The 23,897-nt window shown below is 40.9% G+C and overlaps 1 protein-coding gene across 1 annotated transcript in view; it reads left to right on the forward strand.

The window, feature by feature from the left end:
• PRKCH (protein kinase C, eta) overlaps positions 1-23,897 on the forward strand; it is a 370,394-nt gene that overhangs the window by 240,032 nt on the left and 106,465 nt on the right. Inside the window, exon 4 of the mRNA XM_011961950.1 lies at positions 21,441-21,591. Within this exon, the coding sequence (XP_011817340.1) occupies positions 21,441-21,591 (151 nt within the window). The remainder of the gene's footprint in view (positions 1-21,440; positions 21,592-23,897) is intronic.

The following is a 23,897-nucleotide window of genomic DNA, read 5'->3' on the forward strand; positions in this document are numbered from 1 at the left end:
GTGGAACTTTGAACTTGAGAGAGATGATCTGAAATTGGAACTTATTTAAAAGGGAAGCAAAGCACAGAAGTTTGGAAAATTTGCAGCCTGACAATGCAGTAGAAAAGAAAAACCCATTTTCTGGGGAGAAATTAAAGCTGGCTGCAGAAATTTGTGTAAGTAACAAGGAGCCAAATGTTAATCACCAAGACAATGGGGAAAATTTTTGTTCCTAGGGCATGTGAAGGACCTTTGCAGCAGCCCCTCCCAGTACAGGCCCAGAGGCCTAGAAGGGAAAAAATGGTTTCATGGGCTGGGCCCTGCTGCTCTGTGCAGCCTAGGACTTAGTGCCCTGCTTCCCAACCACTCCAGTCATGGCTAAAAGGGGCAAATTTTTTAAAAGTCAGCTCAGGCTATTTGCTTCAGAGGGTGCAAGTCCCAATCCTTGGCAGCATCCATGTGGTGTTGGGCCTGCAGGTATACAAAAGTCAAGAATTGAGGTTTGGGAAACAGCCAAGACTTCAGATGATGTATGGAAACACCTGGATGTCCAGGCAGAAGTCTGCGCAGGGGTGAAGCCTTCATAGAGAACCTCTATTAGGGCAGTGCAAAGGGGAAGTGTGGGATTGAAGCCCCCACACAGAGACCCCACTGGGGCACTGCCTAGTGGAGCTGTGAGAAGAGGGCCACCATCCTCCGGCCCCCAGCAGGTGGTAAATCCACTGAGAGCTTGCACTGGGCACCTGAAGAAGCCACAAGCACTCAACACCAGCCTGTGAAAGCAGCCAGGAGGGGGATATACCCCGCAGAGCCACAGTGGTGGAGCTGCCCAAGGCTGTGGAAGCCCACCCCTTGTATTTACATGACCTGGATATGAGACATGGAGTCAAAGGAGATCATTTTGGAGCTTTAAGATTTAATGACTGTGCCCCACTGGATTTTTGACTTGCATCAACCTGTAGCCCCTTTGTTTTGGCCAATTTCTCCCATTTGGAATGGGTGTTCTTATCTAATGCCTGTACCACCATTGTATCTTGGATGCAACTAACTTGATTTTGATTTTACAGGCTTATAGGCAGAAGAGACTTGCCTTATCTCAGATGAGACTTTGAATTGTGGACTTTTGAGTTAGTGCTGAAATGAGTTAAGACTTTGGCAGACTACTGGGAAGGCATGATTGGTTTTGAAATGTGAAAAGATATGAGATTTGGGAAGGGCCAGGAGTGGAATGATGTAGTTAGGCTTTGCGTCCCCACCTAAACCTCATTTTGCATTCTAATCCCCAAGTGTTGACTAGAGACCTGGTGGGAGGTGATTAGATCATGGTGGGTGGTTTCCCCCATGCTGTTCTTGTATATTGAGTTCTCATGAGATCTGTTGGTTTTATAAGGGGCTCTTCCCCCTTCACTTCTTCCACACACACTCTCTCTTGCCTGCTGCCATGTAAGACATGCCTGCTTCCCCTTCTGTCATGATTGTAAGGTTCTTGAGGCCTCCCCAGCCATGTGGAAGTGTGAGACAATTAATCCTCTTTTCTTTATAAATTACCCAGTCTCAGGTATGTCTTTATAGCAGTGTGAGAACAGACTAATACAATAACCATGTTCTCTTCTTTCTGGAGATCCCCAGCCACATTTGACTTCTAGGTCAGTGGGAAGCAGTCCAAGGTGCAACCTGGAACACTTTCATTTGGCTTTTTCATGTAGAGGAATATTTACATGTCCCTGCTTGTTCCTTCTACCCATGGCCTACACACACTGCTAAGCTGTCACATTCCCTGTTGTGCAATGTGTTTGCCATCACCTTCAATGAAAACAATTTTTTAAATGTCAGAATTATTTTCTTAGTTATTAATCCCAAGCACAGACACCAGAAACATGATCCAGAATAAAGTTTTCAGTTCACACTGAGCTTGTCATTGCTGAAGCAAGACTCTTAGCTCTTTCACAAGTATGGACAAAATTCGGTAGGAATGTTTTCATCACAAGTGTTACTTCTTTATAATGCTTTGATCTAGGGTAATTTCTCTTCAGTTTTGGATGGTAATTTTGCCCCAGGAAAGTCCGAGCAGTCTTATGTGAAGATTTCTGTTTTGTTTAGAGTTTGCCACAAATACTGGAAGGAGAAAGTTTTCTGTAATTTATACAGCTTTACGTTAGAAGGCTATGGCTTATTTTAAGATGGTTTATGTTCAAAAAATTTTCACCTACAATTATAGTATAAAGTGCCTTGCCTTGTGTTCACAGAGGAATTTTCTCATACAACTACAAGAAAATGTGGATAGTTTTGTCTGAGAGAATTCAACTTTTTCATCTCTTGTAATTTACTACTTCAGCAATTCAATTTACCAAAGTGGATTAGAAACTATTTGTAATGGGGAAATACGTGTACTCTTTGAAAGCAGTTGTTGACAAAAAGTCAAAATCTTAAATATTTAAAGAGGTTTATTCTGAGCCAAGTATGAGTGACCACAGCCCAAGGCACAGTCTCAAGAGATCCTAAGAACATGTGCCTAGGGTGGTTGGGTTACAGCTTGATTTTATACATTTCAGAGGAACATAAGACATCAGTCAGTACATGTGAGGTATACATTGGTTTGGTCTGGAAAGGCAGGACAACTTGAAGCAAGGGTCGGGGAGTTGTATGGGGGAGGATGCTTGCAGGTTACAGGTGAGGAGGGTGCTTACAGGTTACAGGTGGATTCAAAGATTTTCTTATTGGCAATTGGTTGAAAGAGGTAAATTAGTTATTACCCAAAGACTTAGAATCAATAGAAAGGAGTGTCTGGGTTAAGCTAAGAGGTTGTGGAGACTGAGATTCTTTTTTTTTTTTTTTTTTGAGACAGAGTCTTGCTCTGTCTTTTTTTTTTTTTTTTTTTGAGACAGAGTCTTGCTCTGTCGCCCAGGCTGGAGTGCAGTGGCCAGATCTCAGCTCACTGAAAGCTCCACCTCCCGGGTTTACGCCATTCTCCTGCCTCAGCCTCCCGAGTAGCTGGGACTACACGCGCCCGCCACCTCGCCCGGCTAGTTTTTTGTATTTTTTTTTTTAGTAGAGACGGGGTTTCACTGTGTTAGCCAGGATAGTCTCGATCTCCTGACCTCGTGATCCGCCTGTCTCAGCCTCCCAAAGTGCTGGGATTACAGGCTTGAGCCACCTTGCCCAGCCGAGATTCTTATTATGTAGATGAAGTCTCATAGGTGTCAGCCCTTAGAGACAATGGATGGCAAATGTTTCCCATATAGACCTAGGAAAGGTGCTAGATTCAACAGTTAATCTCTTTAGGATTGGGAGGACCTGGAAGAGGAAAGATCTAGTTATGTTAAAGAGATTCTTTACAGATGCAGATTTTCCTCCTCAAAAGATGTCTTTGCAGGGTCATTTCAAAATATGGCAGAGAAACATATTTTGGGATAAAATATTTTGATTTTCTTCTTTGGATGTTTTGTTTGTTTTTGAGACAGGGTCTCACTCTGTCTTCCAGGCTGGAGTGCAGTGGCATGATGATGGCTCATTGCAGCTTCAATCTCCTGGGCTTAAGTGATCCTTCTGCCTCAGCTGCCCGAGTAGCTGGGACTACAGGCATGCACCACCATGCCCAGCTAATTTTTGTATTTTTGTAGAGACAGGGTTTCATCATGTTACCCAGGCTGGTCTCAAACTCCTGGACTCAAGTGATTCACCTGCCTTAGCCTCCCGGAGTGCTGCAATTACAGGCATGAGCCACTTCACCCAGCTGTTACCTTTATCTATCATGTGATGCTAGCCAGGTGTGATGACTCACACCTATAATCCTAGCATTTTGGGAGACTGAGGCAGATGGATCACTTAAAACCAGGAATTTGAGACCAACCTGGGCAACATGGTGAAACCTCATCTCCACAAATATATATATATATATATATATATATATATATGTATGTATGTATATATATGTATGTATATGTATCTCACATGATGCTATACCAGAGTCAGGTTGAGTAGGTATTTGAGACAGGGTTTCACCATGTTGGCCAGGCTGGTCTCAAACTCCTGGGATCAAGCAATCTACCTGCCTCAGCCTCCCAAAGTGCTGGGATTATAGGTGCTCTGCACTCTAGCCTTTGTAACAATAAGGGTCTGTTCTGTCGGTTTTAGGATCTCTATTTTCATGTTAATGCTGGTCAGTTGCATCTAAACTCCAGAAGGGAGAGGATATAATGAGGCATGTCTGATTCCCTCTTTGCATCATGGCCTTAACTAGTTTTTCAGGATTTTTTAATCCCCTTGGTTGAGAAGGGGTCCATTCAGTCAGTAGGGGGAGCTTAAAATTTTATTTTTGGTTTACAAAGTGAAGAGGCTTTCCTCTTTAAGTCCTCACCGTATAACCAGTCTCTATCAGATGCTGAGAATAGCTTAAACTTGCTTATTGTCTTATTTGAGCCTGGGGCAGTTTGTTGTAGGCCCTTATCGAAATAGGTTTTTTTGATAATTGATCCTCTTTACTTCTGTGTCTGAATAAAGCTGTAACCTGGCCCTTAAACACCAAAAATGCTTTAGTGGGAGCTCTTGTTTTGGGAAGATGAAAAATTTCTGTGTCTATCAGTCACAGAAAGTATTCCCCACTGGTTTGATTCTGAAATTCAGTTTCAGAATTGAACTCAATTCTGAAATTCTGATTGAATTCTGAAATTCAATCATTGCCTATAAAAGTTAAAAACATTTTTTTTCCCCTCTAGCTAGCTTTTACTCTGTCTCTTTAAAATACCTTTTTTTTTTTTTTTTTTGGAGGAGAGGTGGGTCTAAATATGTGTAACTATAGTTTTTTTCTTTTTTTGCTTAGATGGTTTAAAGAATTCTGCATGCCATAGTTGACATTCCACCATTTTCCTGTGTTCCATAGTCAAGGCCAAAGGTTAAAAATAAGTTCTTAAAGGAAGCAAAATTAAAGCAAGAGGGAATTACCTCTAAATTGTTTTAGAGACTCCTAGCATTTTACATGAGTCTCTGTTGGTCTGGAGAACAGAAGGAAGCATGAAAGGTTTCATTCCTTGCAAATCAGGTGAAACTGGCTTCTACCCTCTTCTTCAATACAAATATGAAACCAAGAAAAAGTAGACTGGAGGACCAGAAAGGGCACAGATTTTTATACCGTTTTCATCAGGATTACTATGTTCATGTTATGGAACCAATTTATAAGTTTTGGGTAACAGCTTAAATAGAAAACTATAGACCCTTCTGTTTCTCAAAGACAGATGGTGAAGAAACATTTATAAATGCTTTACAGTTAGAAAGCATGTGCTTGTCCACTGTTTTTTGTCTTCGTGATCAAAGAAGGATTTGAGGAATTTCTTTTAAAAATAAGTCTGTACAGTAACTGAGTACGTTACTTTGAAATAATGGAGAATAGTCACACCCACTGTTTTCAGGGCCTCAGGGAATCCTAGGATGTGTGTGCTGTGAACTGTGTGGTAGTTGGCTAGTTACAGTTGTAGTTACTAAAATCAAATCTGTTTCAATTAATAAAGAACTTGACAATGAAAGTAACAAGACTCATACTCATTCTAAAGAGGCCAGGAAAATAAAATAAAAACCCATATGTATTAGGAATTGTAAATAGAGAGGAAGCAGAAACAATGTAATTTGAATTATCTTATTAAAATTTAAAAATATTAAAATTTAACTAGTTTATCTTATTCAGCTAGAGATGGTATAAAAACTTGGCAGAAGTGTGATTTTTGTCTATCTGCTGGCCAGAACAATACTATATAGATGGGATTTTGTAGATTTCATTCTCTCTACCTCCCCCCGCCCCCTGTCTTCCAATATGTATGTAGAAAAAGTAAATATGATCCCTAACCTTTCTGAAACCTTCTTTACCTTCAGTCTACACATACATAGTCTTAGGCAAAGAGTTCTCAGGTACGTTCCATGGAATCAAGAGTAGAGGCATATGTTGCTTTTCTCAATAGGAAAAACAGTGACTAACTGTGTCCCCCTAAATAAATAGCTATACGAGAAAGTCATGATTCAATGAAAATGCAAACAGCCCAATTTTTAAAAAATGAGTAAAAGATTTGAACAGACATTTTCTCAAAAGAAATATGAATGGGCAGTACACACATAAAAACATGCTCAGCAATTTTAGGCTTTAGGGAAATGCAAATTAAGACCCCAATGAGATATCACTAGAAAGGCTAAAATGAAAAACACCAACAACACTAAATGTTGGTGAGACTGTGGAGCACTAGAACTTTTCATATTTTTAGTGGGAGTTCAAAATGGTACAACCGCTTTGAAAAATGGTCTAGCAGTTTCTTACAGAACTAAACAGATCACTACCCTGTGACCCAGCAGTTCTTATCTTAGGCATTTACCCAAGAGAAACAAAGCATATCTCCATGAATAGAAAAGCAGATGCCAGCTGTGGTATGATTTTGAACAGCTAGTGGAATAAAAGAATAGGGACTGTATCTGAAGTTGCTGTTAGAGTAGTTAGGCAGATATGAGCAGGGCAGGAGAGGCCCCCCTCCCCCCACAGGAATGTCAGACGACCATCAGGTGATGGTCAGGTGATTGTTAAACTGTCTCTCTAACACCCTAGTTGGTCACAGCTTGCACCAGGGAAAGCAGACTCCCAGTAGATAGAAAACACCTTAAGCTCTTAAGCAGCAGCTTCCTTCTTCTTTTTTTTTTTTTGAGATAGAGTCTTGCTCCCTCACCCAGGCTGGAATGCAGTGTCGTGGTCTCAGCTCACTGCAACGGCTGCCTCCCGGGTTCAAGCAATTTTCCTGCCTCAGCCCCCCCGAGTAGCTGGGACTACAGGCGCGTGCCACCACGCCCGCCTAATTTTTTATATTTTTAGTAGAGATGGGGTTTCGCCATGTTGGCCAGGATGGTCTCCATCTCCTGACCTTGTGATCCGCTCACCTCAGCCTCCCAAAATGCTGGGATTACAGGCGTGAGCCCGGCCAATCATCAGCTTCCTCATTAAGATCTCATATGTTGAATGAGTGGACTCAGACTTGCGTGCTAAGAGACAAAATGGTGGAGTTTAACTGGTGTATGACCTTCCTCTAGGAACACTCAATTGGTAAGGGAAAAATGCCTAAAATGAGCATGTGCACAACTTCAGTAAACACACTGCACATGCGGCCGCTCCCAAGTGCTGGCAGGCCATTGCACATGCGGACAGTCCACCCCAAGGAAAAATCAAGAGAGGAGATGCAATCCTCAGCACCATGCCATTGTCTAAAAATCCCAAGTCAAGCTTTGGACGGGGTCCTTGAATCTCTCAAGTTGTCCACTTGGCCCTCTTCCATGTGTACTTTGCTTCCTTTCATTCCTGTTCTCAAACTTTTTGATAAACTTTAACTTCTGCTCTAAAACTTGCCTTGGTTTCATTCTACCTTATCCTCTCTCGCCAAATTCTTTCCTGCAAGGAAGCAAGAATCGAGTTGCTGCAGACCCATATGGATTCGCTGCTGCTAATGTTGCCATTTGGATTTTTTTTTTTTAGAGTGTTCCAGAATGCATGCTTAGAGAAGGGAATGTAATCCTACGCAACCACTCAGCTCTGCAACAATATAGCTCTGCAGTAATGACTAAATGCTGTTTGTTAGTTTATTTTAAAGCTCTGCTACTGATATACTGTTATATTCTCCTGGTAAAACCTTTTGTTATACAATCACTTCTTTTTATTTCTAGCAATTCTTTCTCTTACAGTGTATTTTATCTGACGTTAATGTGGCTGTATGGCATGTCTTTTGGTTAGTGTTTGCCCTGCTTTGCATCTTCTTTCATTCATTTACTTTCTACTTTTTCTACCCATGTCTTAGGTTTGTGCCTTATAAACAACAGATGGTTAGATTTCCTATTTTTAAAAGTTTATTGAGATTCTCCCTCTACCGCTGTCTCTACCAATTCCATTTTTTCCCACCCTCTATTGGTTTGGAAGATAGAATCTTTTTTTTTTTAAGTGATTATACTTGGAATTTTAACATGTCTATGTAACGAAGTTACCTACCACTTTACCCTCCTACTGAGCAATCTAAGGATGTTAGAATGTTTTTAACTCCAATCACTTTACTCTTGGCTTATGTGCAATTCCTTGATATTTTTGATGTCTTTTTATTTTTCTTTTGAAGCTCCATTAACTAGATGTTATTACTTATTCCATCATTCTTTGTTTATATTTACCTACATGTTTATAACTTTTTAACATACCATTTTCTTGTATAGTTCCCTTTAGGAACATTTCCCTCCTTCTTCAAGTACATTCTCTTCAAGTACATTCTTTCTTTAGTGAAAGTATTTGGTAGTGAACAATCTCAGTTTTCTGAAATATCTTTATTTTGCCCTCATTCTGGAAAGCTAGTTTCTTACTTCATTTTATTTTTTTAATAGACACAGGGTCTTGCTTTCTTGCCCAGTCTGGTCTTAAACCTCTGGCTTCAAGCGGTCCTCCTGCCTTGACTTCTCAAAGTGCTGGGATTACAGGCACGAGCCACTGTGCCCAGCAATAACCCTAGTTTCACTGGGATCATGGACTCTTAAGAGCTAGAAGGAACTTCACTCATGTTTGACTCAGCCTTTTCCATTTCCAGAAAAGCCTGCCACCAGGCACAGAAAGAATACATGACTTCCAGAGTCGCTGCTGATAATGATTTCTTAGCCTGATACTGAAGATACCCCCTTGTCCTGATTCCTTTTGTCCCCAAGCTAGGATCTTCAACATCTGTCACATCTGTGAGAACCCTTTGTATTAGAGAAGTTGGTTTTCTAGTTGTTCCCCAACATAGTTCCCCTGGGCTATGTCATTCCTCCCAGGAAGAGGGTCCTCTCCAAACTTCTCTGCTTACCTTAGTATAAGCTCTCCTCTTCTGTCGTGGAGCCTTTCCTGACTACCCCAGCTGATGGGGATCTTTTCCTGCTTCTCACCCTGTAGATGGCACTTAGCTTGGGTGCTTGATGCTTATCTCTTTATAGCTTATTTCTCCAACTAGAATGCAGTGCATCTAGATCAGTAGTTTCAAAACCTTCTTGATCACACACCCATCCGTGAACAATAGTTGAGCATGTACTCCAAATATATTTCATTATAAATGTTATGTTTATATAGTACTGTTATAAACACCATAAAATATACACAAAATTTTAGTGAAGAAGATGAGAAACAAATAAATGGAAGATCCAGTAGTTCTTTCTGCAGCCCAGCATAGTGATCTGAGAACTCTGGATCTCTTCAGATCTGAGAACTCTGGAACTCTTCCCTGTACTGCTTGGTGGTGTTAGCCCTAATAAATAGTAGACATTCTGTAAGTACCGCATTGGAGGTTGATGACACAGGTACTAGGTGTTAAGGTGACTAGGTCAGAAGGTGAATATCAAGAATTCCTTGAACTTTATTTTCTCTTAACTCTGGGCATTGGTGCGTAATGTTTACTCTTCTTGCAACACCCTTCCCCATTTTTCCTGCTTCAGATCCCTTTGCCTTGTTCTGAAACCTTCACTAGCTTATAGTTTTATTGTCATTCCTCAGAGAAGCTATCCTCTGATTCTCCCATATCTGGTTAAGTTTCTGCCCTTCCACACTCCCATGGAAACGTTTACTGCACATAGTGATAGCCATGCACAGTCTAGCTCCAGCATTAGATAGATGGTCAGTTGAAGGCATTACTGTATCTTGTTCACCATTGTACCCCTACATCCCACCCATATCCTGAACTTAGTCAGTGTTGAAAAACCGCCAATTGAAGAAGCATATGATGGAGATGGAAGGAAGTGGTTAGGTGTCCTTTTAGCCTATATTGAGACCACAGTCATAGCAAAAGATGGTCTGCCACTTGGTGCCCAAAATGGGGCAGAATACCTGATTGCCCCACAAGTGGCTTGTGAATTGAATGACAACCTAGGGTTGAGAGGTCTGTTGTTTCTTATTTTTCAGTGGGAACCCTCACAGTTTGTTGAACTGTTGTGTATTTAGACTGTGTGGCTACTAGATTATGATAGGCCTCTGAATTGAAACCGAAATATCCAGACTTAATGATAGTATGGTTTATTGCACTGGTACCAAAATTTCCAGAAGATGAAGGCATTGTTCATGGTTTTTACCCAGCTATTTCAAATATTCTTACATACATTTTTACTTTTCCTGGAAAATTACAAACACTTACCCAAGGATAACACTGGATTATTACAGTAATAGAGAAAAAACCCTTTGAATGAATTTTAAGAAAAGAGAATCCATTTGTCCTTGACAAATGTTCTCTTTCTGGTAGCAAAGAGATAACAACACTGGATCATACAGGAGGGAGTTTATTGCAAATCCAAAATCTGCTTTCATTAGAGGTTTCAATCCCCATCACTACCAAACCTTTGTTTATACTGTTTTAAAAACAAAGTTAATTTTTTCAACACTTTTAAGTTTTATTTTGTTCCTCTATAAGCATAATAGAACTGTGAAAAAACAAGCAAAACCAGCCTAGCAGCTAGGATAATATGCTTCTAAGTTGTTAGCTTCTGACAGGGAGTAACCATATAAGGTAAATGACATTTAATTAAAGCAGTTGTCTTCTTGCCTATTTTTTTTTTTTTTTTTTTTTTTTTTTGCTTCTGTCACCCAGGCTAGTGGCATGATCATGGCTCACTGCAGCCTTGAATTCCTGGGCTCAAGTGATCCTCCTGCCTCAGCCATCTTAGTAGCCGGAACTACAGGTGCATCCCACCATGTCTGGCTGATTTTTTCGAAGATGTTTTTAAAGATGGGTTCTTGCTATGTTGCCCAGGCTGGTCTTAAACTCCCGACCTCAAGCAGTTCTCCCACTTCAACCTCCTAAAGTGCTGGGATTACAGATGTGTGCCACCATGCTTGGCATTTTAATTTTTTAATTATTATTTTAATAATCTTTCTTTTCTTCTTTTTTTTTCTTTCTGAGACAGGGTCCTGTTCTGTCACCTAGGCTGGAGAGCAGTGGCATGATCACAGCTTACTGCCATCTTGATTGTCTGGGCTCAAACGATTCTCCCACTTCAGCCTCCCAAGTAGCTGAGACCACAGGCATGTGCCATCAGACTTGGCTATATTTTTTATTATTTGCAGAGACAAGGTCTCACTACATTGTCCAGACTGGTTTTGTACTCTTGGCCTCAAGCGATCCTCCCACCTCAGCCTCCCAAAGTCCTGAGACTATAGGCGTGAGCCACCATGACCCCTTTTAGCTTTTTCTTTTTTTTCCTTTATTTCTCCTTAATAAGAAAAAACGGGGGCGGGGGGGGATACATGTGCAGAGTGTACAGATTTGTTATGTAAGTATACATGTACCATGGTGGTTTGCTGCACCTATTGACCTGTCCTCTAAGTTCCCTCCCGTCCCCTCACCCCCCTCAACCTCTTTTTTTTTTTTAAAAAAAAAAAAAAGCTCTCAAAAAATGGTGGCTGAGTTTCAAAGCTCTCACCTCGGTTTTGTAATAAAGGTAGTTAATCTTTGGTGTTGGATTTCAAATTAGTCTGTTTACAGTGAGCAACAGTACAGCAGTTTTAAAAATCATGTTGAATCAGAAACACGAGGAAGACAGCAGAGCTTTCTCTCTGCCATGCACTTGGAGAAGGAAATGACTCGGCAGCATACTCCTCATGGCTAATATCCTTTAAGATTTCTCCAAAATCATGAAACCAGAACTTGAGAGCTTAAAAGAGACTTTAGAAGTCTACCAGTGGATAAGAGAGAAAAAAAAAAACTCAAAAGGGAAATGGAATAAGCCAAACTAAAGGGCAGGATTCTTTTAGTTCTCAGCAGGAAACATGTGTTTATCTGGAAAAGATTTTGGTTGGACAGGTTGTTTGTATAAGAATCTTTTTTGTGAGGAAGGAAGATCAACCTGGGCTTGGAGGCTGGGGTGAGGGTAGAGAGAACAGTCCCTGAGCTTCAAGTAAATGAGAAAAATACAGAGATTTTAAACAGAGGAGCCCTGCTTTCATGGGGATCATATGATCGTGCTATCAGGTTACTTTTAAGTTGTGATGATGTATACATACTTTATGAAATATGATTAAATGGTAACTTTAGTGTTAGTGGCTACAAGAACAGAAACAGCAACTTTTAAAAAGATATGGAAAGATGTTTTGGGTGAAAAGTAGTTGGCTGTGCAACACATAGAGTATGACATACATCATTAATTTAAGACCGTAGATGTACAGTATATATTTGGCATGTACACCAGGATTTTCAGTGATTATTGATGTAATAAGATTTATGATTTTTAGAAAGAAACTCTTCATGATAGTTTTCTGTACCATTTACATTTTCCATAGTGATTATCATATTGTCTTTATAAACAAGGACAACAGTAAATCAAAAAGAGAGATCTTCCATGGTGCCTGTTCTCTGACAGCGGAGACTGCATCATAGCTACGTTGTTCCCATACATTGCATTTACATTACATTTAAAATGTTATCAGGAGGACAGAGGCTCATGAATGAGACATGTTCTCTCCAGTTAAATTTAGTAATGAAGAATCAGAGAAAAAATCTCCAGATAATTGGAAAATGTTTACGTTTTCAAGTATATAAAACCAGGATGCATTATCTCGTTTAAGCTTGGAGTTGACAATAATACCATTTTGAGATGTTTTCCAGATAGGATGACAGTGAGAGTCACAGTGAGAGTTGCACCTCCACATTATGCAACCCAAATGTGATGGAACAGAAACATTTTTCCTCATCATCCTGAAACCGAGTGGTGAAACCGAGTGGTGATGATCCATTGAGGAATGTTTACTTTTCATGTATTAAAATATGAAGAGGCCGGGCGCGGTGGCTCAAGCCTGTAATCCCAGCACTTTGGGAGGCCGAGACGGGCGGATCACGAGGTCAGGAGATCGAGACCATCCTGGCTAACATGGTGAAACCCTGTCTCTACTAAAAACTACAAAAAACTAGCCGGGCGAGGTGGCGGCGCCTGTAGTCCCAGCTACTCGGGAGGCTGAGGCAGGAGAATGGCGTGAACCCAGGAGGCGGAGCTTGCAGTGAGCTGAGATCCGGCCACAGCACTCCAGCCTGGGTGACAGAGCGAGACTCCGTCTCAAAAAAAAACCATGAAGAACGTCTGACCTACTATTAATGAAAAAAAAAATACCAAAAAGGAAGAATGAAGAGGTGGCAGCTAAAAGCCTTTTTATGGATAATACCAATAGAGGAAAATGAAATATTTGTAGAATCACAGCAAGAGAATAGGAATTCTGAATATTTTTGCAGAAGGGAACTGTAGGCTTCTTGCAATTGATAATAGGACAGGAGGAATTTCCATCATTATGTATGCAGAAAGGAGTAGACACTGAAAGTTGGAGATTATTATCGTAAACATTTTCTACTTCACTTCACCTTGAAGAAGTCTACAGAAAGCGTATATGGCACAGCTGGGCACAGTGGCTCATGCCTGTAATCCTAGCACTTTGCAAGGCCAAAGGGAGAGGATCACCTGAGCCCAGGAGTTTGAGACCAGCTGGGGCAACATAGTAAGTCTCCAACCCTACTTAAGATTTTTAAAAAGCATAAGTAGCAGTAAAATTTCAGTGAGAAATCAGGACCAGGGTAAATATAAATACATTACTATAGCATATAAATAAATATGGAAGCCCCACCCATAGTCCCTCTCATCCCACAAAAGAAAGCTGGAAATGCTGAAAAATTAATACCCCCCTGCCCTGAAGCAGCCATCAGCCAGTGATGAATAGGAGCCAGAGGATAAATAACCCAACTTCCTCACCCGCTGAGGGTGTTCAACCAGGTCCTTGAAATTCCCGACAGGAATCGAGCCTCAGTTGCCTACCCTGGAAACCTGCTCAGTAATACCCTTATCGTTGGTTTCCTTCCCTTCCCTGTCTCACTTCTGTAATCCCCTGGTGCATCTGGGGTTCCTTCCTGAATAAAGTACTTGCAACTTAAGTCCCCATCTTGAACTCTGCTCCTGGGGGAATCCAAATGAGGACAGGTGCAGAGAAGAGTAGAACAAGGATAAGCAAAGCAGGAGAGAGATCTGAAGACATCTCTAAGGTTGTTTGGGTGACTCCAAGGATAGTGGTACAATTAGCTAGGAGAAAGAGAGGGTGGAGGAGACCGAGAAGAGGGTTCAGCCCAACAAATGCCAGGTTTTAGGTAGCTTGAGGATACCTTGAAGAGATGCTGAGAAGCAGCTTAGAAATAAGTTTATTAGCTAGAAGCCAGAGCTGGCCAGGCACAGTGATACGCACTTGTAGTCCCAGCTACTCTGGAGGCTCAGGTGGGAGGATGGCTTGAGTCCAGATGCTGTTTGAGGTCAGCCTGGGCAATATAATGAGACCTCATATCTCTCTCTCTATATATATATACACATACACATACACATACACACACATATGATATATATGATGTAGATCTATATATCTTAGATCTATATTATATATCATATATATCATATATGATATATATGTCAACAAACCTCATCTCAATATAAATGAATGAATGAATGAAACCAGAGCTATAGCTGTATATTTGGGAATCCTCAGTTTACAGGCAGTTGATGAATGAACATCCAGGAAGACTAGAAGCATGGTATGCAGGGAACCTTGGGGCATACACATATTTAAAAATGGGGTGGAAGAGAAAAGCCAGTGAAGGAGACTAAGAAAGAGGATTGTAGAGAGAGGAACCAGAGCTGTTATTGGAGCCAAGTCCTCTTTCTTCAAGGACTGAGAAGGGGAGAGTTTGTACTTTGGAGTTTGCACAGATCACAGACATGAAAAAGGAAAGATGATGATGAGAGGAAAATGTGAGGTCAGGACTCTTCTCCCATCCTGATGTGGTGAGAGGCTTTTCTCGTGGTTCTGGATGGAACTTGGGCCCTGTTGCAGATGCTCACATACAACATTCTGTTCTAATCACTGTTCTGCTAGCAGAGGAGGCTGGAGTGATGAGTGAGCATGAGTTTAGCTTGTGTGAGTGCTATGAGCCGTAGGTCCTACTCAAGAGATTCAGTCTAGTAACAAATTATTTTCCTCTCCTTCTTTTGCCATCCCATTTAGTTTGCAGGATGGTTGGTGTTTGTGTGGGCTGAGATTCCTCGGAGGGAACCAAAGCCCTGAGAAACGTGTAGCACCCATTGATTTGGGTCTCCACAGTGAGATGCGGGTCTAATACAGTGAGTCCAACTACTTTATCTGAGTTTGGAAATAACTATGAGTTACATAGTTAAGCTGTTTTCAAAAAACACAGAGGATTCTGTACTGCTAGTGCCATTGAGGGGGCTTTTGCTGCCATTTTTTTTTTCAACTTATTTTTTTGAGATGGAGTCTCACTCTGTCGCCCAGGTTGGAGTGTAATGGTGTGATCTCAGCTTACAGCAACCTCTGCCTCCCAGGTTCAAGCAGTCCTCCTGCCTGAGCCTCCTGAGTAGCTAGGATTACAGGCACCCGCAACCACGCCTGGCTAATTTTTGTAGTTTTAATAGATGGGGTTTCACCATGTTGGCCAGATGGTCTTGAACTCCTGACGTCAGGTCATCTGCCCACCTCAGCCTCCCAAAGTGCTGGGATTATGGGCGTGAGCCACCACACCCGGCCTTGCTGCTATTTTTAAATACCAAAACCCTTTGTTGCAGTCTTTATCACAGGTGCTGGCACAAAATTCCTGGTACCTTTTCCCTGTTCTAATTCACCAAGTTCTCCTTCCTCTTTTCCAAAGACTGCTAACCTGGAAGTCTTGCTTAATTAGTTAGAGGACTAGATCTGCAACTCCTGTGATTTCTTCGCTCAGTGCCCATGTCACTGTCACCCACTGATGGGGTGTGCTTGTTGCAAATACCCATTTAAATGGGTATTTACAACTTAAGTTAGTTAAGTTAGGGATTTGTTTAACACATGTCCTAATCTCTGTTTATGTCATTATTGTCTCAGGTATCATCATCATCATCATCTCTGTTGACATTTTTATGCATCATTTTTTATGCAGGTAGTTGCTTATTCAGTTTTTTTGATGATGTTAAGCAAAATTCTCTTGCTACCTTACCTCATTACCTTCCGGGGATATATTTTGCAGACATAAACCACATAATATTTTCTGGTTCTTTCTTGGTTAGTAGCTTTTGGTTAACTCTAAGGTTTTTCTGTTTGTTTTTCTCACAGTTGTTTTCTCCCATGTGTACAAATGATAAAACAAATATCTCAGGAAGAAGAAAAAAGACATTTGGTAGTGTATCCAGTAGTTCAACAATAGTCAACAGAGTCTGGCATCCTCACTTCTGTCATTGACTGCTTGACCTCACTTAACCTTCCTGTTAGTTTCAGTTTCCTCACTAGAAAATTTATTACTTTCCAGGGATACCAGGAGACCTGGTGTTAATAAAGGGCACAGTGCAGGGTGTGTGGAAGATTTTAATTTCAGTTCTAGCACAGGCTAGCTAAATGTGTCTCGGGTACATTAACTTCTCTAGGCCTCAGTCCTAGGTATTCATTCTTCTTCTAGACAATAGACACTTGAATTAAAAATCCTTTCTATCGGCCAGGTGTGGTGGCTCACACCTGTAATCCCAGCAGTTTGGGAGGCCGAAGCAGGAGGATCACTTGAGCCCAGGAGTTCGAGACCAGCCTGAACAACATAGCAAGACCCTGTCTCTTAAAAAAAAAAAAAAAAATCCTTTCTATTCCTAAAACTCTGGGGTAGTGTGAAGTAAGGGTTTTCACAGTTATACTGGGTAAGTTACTACCTGTCAGGTACTTCTCTAATTATGCTGTACTTATTAACTTATCAAGTCCTCCAGTGGCCCTATGAGGAACATACTGTTTATGTTCTATAGATGAGGAAACTGAAGCATAGGATGTTAAACAACTTGCCCAGGGCCACTGAGCTTATAAGAGGAGAAGCAGTCTTTACACCCAAGGCTCCAGATTCCACAGCCTCAACCACCAAACTCTCTTGTCTGTCGTCATATAGAAGGCTGTTCTGTCTTCTCAGTGTAGCCCCCTTAAAGATAAGCTGCAGGTCTTAGTAAACCACAGTGCTTTTGCTATTAGGCAAACTAAACTTGAGTTAAATCGTATTTTACACTGAATTGAAGTTATATTCTCTGTGCATTTTATGCCAGTAATTCTGGAAACTAAAAAGTGCCATGCCAGAAATTTTCTCTGATTTAATTTGCTTACAATCATTTTAAAAATGAGGAGCTGTGATCCACGCGTTTGCCCCATGTTGGCATGTTTTAGAAGTACTTTCAAATATATATTTCTGCTCCTGGAATATAAAACTATAAATTCAGGCAGATAGAACAAAAGGCCAAAGAGAGTGATGTATTTACTGTTTTTGAGATAAAGTTGAAACAGTTTACAGAATCCCAGCAAGAGAATAGGAATTCTCAGAGACAAACTCCTCCTCCACAGAAGCCTCACATGACCAACACAAGTTTCAGTCCAGTGCAACTTTTTGCAAATGAAAACTTACCCTGGGGTTGTTTGGAGACTCCTAGTCACTTGCGCTTTCTAAAGTTCTCAAAACGAGCATGGGATGACAGTCCAGTTTTATGAAATATAATTTTAGTTCAGAAGAGATGGAGTTTCAGTTTAGAATAGTTAATCTTCATTATATTTGACATAATTACTCTGCACCCTGTGGATGGGTGGCTTTTCAAAACCCACTCCTGGTGAGGCAGATCAGGGCTCCAGGCCAGCACCCCTCTGGAGACTGGAATGTGAATTTTTGTGCTGGGGCACAGAGCCAGCTTCCTATTTATTTAGAGCCATTGAGCACCTAAGGAGCCAAACAGAAGTTGTGATGCAAGTTTTGGCTGCAGAGCATGTTAGGGTTGCCTGACGTGTCTGACTAAAATATGATCTGAGAGATTTCTCAAAGCCCTGGTTGATTTAAGCACCATAGTATTCAGTAGCGTGTTTTGAGTCCTTTTAACTCAGTCCTAAATAAACAGGAGGCAGTGCAAACAATGAGGAAGTTCCCTCTGCATTCCGATGGTGAAGTGGGGTTGGAGTCTGTAGGCAAAAAGAGTGCAAAAGGAGAGCTGTTTCCTCTTGTTCATGGCAGCAGTCTAAAACATGGTGACAGTGAAAGTCATTGGAAGCCATGGGGGCCGCAGTTTTCTTTATGTGACCAAATGTCTTGCAAACTCCCAGGTGTGTGTGTAGGTGCGTGAGTGTGTATGTTTGTTTTCTAAAGAAAGAGGCACACGTGCAAAGTAATGTAAAAGGGCAGTGTGAAGTTTGTCCATGTCCCTGTATAAAAGTACATGGGACGTGTCTGGGGCAGGAGTGAAAGAGACACGGCCCCAGGTTGTGAGAGAAGAGATTGAGGTGCACTCCCAGGCTGCTGTGGGAACAGTGGGTTAGCATGTCATCCGGCTTTAGGATTTGGGGGAGGTTGCTCAGTCTCTAGGCAGTTAGGTTAAGTCTACTTTAACTCTTAATGGTTGGAAGAAAAGAGGGAAGGGCAGTTTAGGAAGGTGAAAAGTCAGGAGTGAAGGCAGCAAGAAATGATTGACATACAGTTTTTTCCTAAATCCTCCTCTGGTTATAAAGAATCAACTGGAAAATTGCAGTGGCAATAGCTGTTAAAAAAAAAATAGGATTCAATTCATGAAATATTAAACATATAAGTGAACTGGCATTTTAACGAATCTTTGTAGTATTAAGGGATTAAAAAAGTTGATTCTTGGTAATTAGATCCTCAGGGAGAACTTAATTTGCATCTATGTATGATAAGTGTTTACTATTAATAATTCAATACAAGTTTTGCTTTGGCCAGTATTGACCTGGGTCTCAGGCTGGTGAAAACAGAGGCTAGATAGAGAGTGATACCATTAGCCTAATTTTGTCATCTACAACAAAGGAATGTTAAAATCTATTCACTTTGTGGTTTCTAAATGACTTCTAGAAGTGTCGTGCATGGAAGAGGGCAGTGTAGTGTAGTAACGTCTGTTCTTATGCAGTCCTTAGAACCTGTCAGGATTATTGGTTATGACACTATTGCCACAGGGTGGATGACAGGGGCATCTTTATCTTCTTGAGACGTATAGGAAACCTAAGAAGGAAAGTAACTAGGCCGTTTGCCAAAGATTACACCTACCTCCAAACAAAAACTGAGGCAGGTATAATTTTAACTGTGCTGGAATCTCTGAAGATGTTGGTGTCTTAGCCAAATTCATTTTGACTCTTTCTGCATTTCACTCTTTGAGATCTATTGTGTAGACTCTAATTTCTTTGACAGGTATTGTCACATTGGTCTCCACAAAAATTATTATTGAAATAACTACATTTTTTTCTCTTTCTTTTTTTTTTTTTTTTTGGAGAGAAGGTCTTGCTCTGTTGCCGAGCTGAAGTGCAGAGGTATAATCATGGCTCACTGTAGCCTCAACCTCCTGGGCTCAAGTGATCCTCCCTAGTAGCTGCGACCACAAGCGCACACCTGGCTTTTTTTTATTTTTTATTTTTTTTGGTAGAAAAAGAGTTTCACTATGTTGCCCAGACTGGTCTCCAGCTCCTAGGCTCAAGTGATCTCCCACCTCGGCCTCCCAAATTTCTAGGATTAAAGATGTAAGCCACTGTGCTTGCCCTAAATAACTGCATTTTTTTTTAATGCTGCGATGTGCCTAGCTTTGTGCTAAGCTCTTTGAATGTGTTACCTGATTCAGTCCTTGGGAAACCCTGGGAGGAAGGGGCCACCTGGTTTCTAGATGGGAACCCTGAGGCTTAGCAAGAAAAAGAGAGCCGGTGTGGTAGGGCCAGGACTGGAGCCCAGTTTATACTCCTACCAACAGGACGGGGGTGCCTGTTTCACTTCATCCTTGTTAAAAAGGACGCTTTAGCAATCCTTTTAAGTATTTGCCAACCTAAGAGGTAAAAATGTGATTTAGTTTCTGGATCTTACGTGTCCGTCTTGGGTAGAATTGGACATCTTGGCATGGTTATTGGCTGTTTGCACTTACAGTTTTAGGAATTGCCTCTTCACATCCTCTGCCCCATTTTTACTGGATTGTTCGTCTTTTTTTTAATTGATGTCTGTGTATTATAAATAGTAACCCTTTGTCATGTGTTACAAGTCCTCTCCTCAGTTTATTTCTTTCAACTTTCTGCTTTGTATTTTTTTCCCAGATAGAAGTTTAAATTTCTTAAATTGCAAATCTGTGAACTTTTGATGGCTTTAGAGTTTCTTATCCCTTTTTAAATTTTTTTTAAGAGACAGGCCACTATATTGTCCAGGGTGGCCTTGAACTCCTGGACTGAAGCAGTCCTCCTGCCTCAGCCTCCCAAGGTGTTGGTATTATAGACATGAGCCACTGTACCCGGCCAAGTTTTATTATCCTTATCTTATCCTAGGAGTATAATATTTTTCTGTGTTTTCTTATTGTTCTATAATTTCCTTTTTAACAGGTATCTGAGATTATCTTTGAAATCCTCTGTCTCTTCCAGGGTTTAAAATTTTTTTAGCAAATTATTCTTTCATGATTTCTTAAATTTCCTTTGTTTCAATGATTAAAGCATTATTGAGGAAATAAGCTATATTTTATTAATCACAAGTCTCTGTATACACTAGAAAAATTCTAGTATAATTTTTTGGAAGACATAATGATGCAGTTTCAGAGTCCTCAGATTAGAAACCACTGTTTTAAAAGCATGAGGTTAGAAAAGGAATTTTGCACCTACTCCAGGTTAATTTCTACCTATTCCAGGTTAGCAGAGGTGGTCCTGTGCCAGTGGCTTTTGGACAGAGCTCTCATAGTCTGTGCTGTGGGCGATTCCTCCATTCAGTGTGCGAGGATACCAGAATGAAAGAAGAATAATGAGAAATGCTTACAGCCCATAGATAGATGTGAGGTCACAGACAGCCAGACTGGAGCTAAGAGACCATGTTGATGTCACATACTGCCCTGTCAGAACCCTGGGAAACCCTTGGTCTGTGCTGCAAGAGATTGGCCCATGTTAGCCAGTTATAACCAGGCAGTGGGCATCTCAGGGGTTTGCATAGGTCTAACCTTAAAAAGCCACATGACTGGGTGCAGTGACACAGACTTATAATCCCAGAACTTTGGGAGGCCAAGACAGAAGGATCACCTGAACCTGGGAGTTGGAGATCAGCTCTGGCATCATAATGAGACCTCCATCTCTATAAAAAAAAATTTTTTTTAATTAGCTGGGTATGGTGGTGCATGCCTATAGGCCCAGCACCTTGAGATGCTGAGGCAGGAGCATCACTTGGGCCTGAGAGTTCGAGGCTGCAGTAAGCCATGACTGAGCCACTGCACTTCAACTTGGGTGACAATATGAGATCCTATCTTAAAAAAAAACAAGAGTCCTATTAGGAAACCATAAGGATTTTGGGGGGGATGGTTTAGATCTTAAAGAAAGAAAAAATAATTTGGGGAGTACTTGAACTATCAAACTTTCTCATCTATTAGGTGCGTTAGGTTCCTTACGTCTTATTCTTTTTTTCCTTCCTTTTAATATATAGCTACTCTTCAGAGAGACCGGATCTTCAAACATTTTACCAGGAAGCGCCAAAGGGCTATGCGAAGGCGAGTCCACCAGATCAATGGACACAAGTTCATGGCCACCTATCTGAGGCAGCCCACCTACTGCTCTCACTGCAGGGAGTTTATCTGGTAAGGAGTTCTCTGACTTCCGTCCTCCTCAGAGCTTCTCTCTAATAGGTTTCCTCTGGTTATGTATGATTTTAGCAGAATGCATGATTATTTAAGAATTCTTTTGGGATCTGATTTTTGCCTCTTACTCTGATATGTTGATCCAGTAATTTAAATCTCCATTGCAAAAACATCTAAATAATTTACAGATCCAAGTTTTAGATATTATTTCTTTTTAAAATCATCTTGGTAAAGATGCTAATGAATCCTAAACTGGTCAAAAAGCATAAATCAGAGAAAAAAGCTAATAAGTCAATAAATAGACAATCAGTAAATTGGATAATCAGCCCCTAAGGACCAAAGAATAATCAACAGTATTGCTTTAAGAAGGCATGAATCACATAATGACTTATGGAAATTAATGGTTGCAAGAAAACTAAACACAAAGTAGTCTTCAGCCTCTTGGTATGTAGCAGAAGATAATAGCCTTCAGTGATCATATACTAGAATCTAATCCCTGGCAATTAGGAACTAAGATAATTCAACATGGAGAAATTCTAGAGATTTGGGGCAATATCTTACTAGACATGCAACTGAAGCTTAAGTCTCAGTCTCAGTGGCAAATGTAAAATAAATTTAAGCAGTAGTTATCTTTAATGATAAATTAAGCATATTTATTTGGAAAGGGAAGAAAGCAAGATGCCCTCACACACCCATCTCAGAAGGAGAAAACAGTTTGGTAGCATAAAAGGAGATCTATGTTTTTGTTGTCAACTTTAATTATTTTGTTTAATGAAGGCAGAAGCCCTTGGGTCAGAGCAGTTTCTGAATGTTGATCAATTACTTTGTATTTTGTATTCTGTGATTACTTTGGATTTTATATCTTCAACAGTCAGGACCTAGGGCTAGTTAATATTTCTGACATTTTTAATCAAGAAACAAGTTTTGAGACCCTAAACTGGCTATAGATATGAAGCCAACAAATGTGTCATAACATTTATTGTGTTTAGGAAAAAAATTCTATTACATTTTTTGGGGGGGCGGAATTAGCAGCCCTGGTGTTTTTGAGCTCACGTTTCCTCTTTGCATCAGGCTGTACTTGACTTAGCCACAGCCCCACCTCTCTGTGGTTCTCTCACTTGTGACCTAAGGCTGCTTGCATGTTGCAGTGTATTTCATGTCACACCTTTCTGTTTCTTTTACATGACCTGCTAGGCCCCTGTAGGCATTAGTGGTGATGGCCCCTGACCTGAACTGACATTTGTAATGGAAACTTATTTGATCATTTCACTGACTTTTTTTCCACCAAAGAAACATTAACTGCACCCAACCAACCTTTAACGCCTCCCTCCCCCACACCCACACACCCTCACACTCATACTCTCTCTCACACACACTTAAAATATTGGTGTATATGTTAATATATATGGTTAAGAGTATGGACTCTGACATCCAGTCTCATCACCAACTAGGTGTGTAACTTAGTCAAGTTGTGTAGCCTGTCAATGTCTCTTCATTTGCAAAATAGAAACAACAATCTTATTTTACTTGTATAATAAACTTTCATATAGTACTTAAAGGGCCAGGCACTATTCTGAGCATTTTATATTACAACTTTTAATCTTCATTAGAGCCCTGTGCAGTAGGAACTGTTATCATTAGTCCCTTTTATGGATGAGGAAACTGTGGCTCAGAGGATCAGGCCTTCTGGCTTCAGAGTCTGTGCTCTTAACCATGTTATTTTGTGTGCTGCCTCCCATGGCTTTTTGTGAGGATTAAATGAAATAGTATATATCAGCCGCTTGGCTCAGTGCCTGGCACATCCTATGGGCTTAGTTACGGTGGTCTTTGTTCATGAGAATGGTAATACTCCTAATATTACCATCACCATCACCCATAGAATATATTCAGGAGAGGCAAAGATGGAAGTGGTGAGCCTGAAGGGTATATTGTGGTGGCACCTCTGCCCACCTGTGGACTCCAGGGGTGATATGGACACAGGGACAAGGGCAGGTCCCCTGGGACAGGCAGCTGCAGTAGACTTATCTGTGCATTTCCACAGTGTATCTGTGTCTGTTTACTTAAGCATCTGAACATCTTTATGTGAGAGAGAATAAGGTGGGAACTCCTCAGGCCAAGGCTTAATCACACGTACAGATGAGGATTTATTGCCACTGAGGACTTAGGAAATTGCCGTGGAGGCAGATGGAATGGGAATGGTTGTGACCCTCCCATTTGTATCATACGGCACATTCTAATCCATCACATGGTTTTTTCTTTGTGTCTCATAGTAACAAACAGTGGCTCAGAAAGCACATCGTCTTTGC

Source organism: Colobus angolensis, unplaced genomic scaffold, assembly GCF_000951035.1.
Source record: "Colobus angolensis palliatus isolate OR3802 unplaced genomic scaffold, Cang.pa_1.0 Scaffold57, whole genome shotgun sequence".
Lineage (NCBI taxonomy): Eukaryota > Metazoa > Chordata > Mammalia > Primates > Cercopithecidae > Colobus > Colobus angolensis.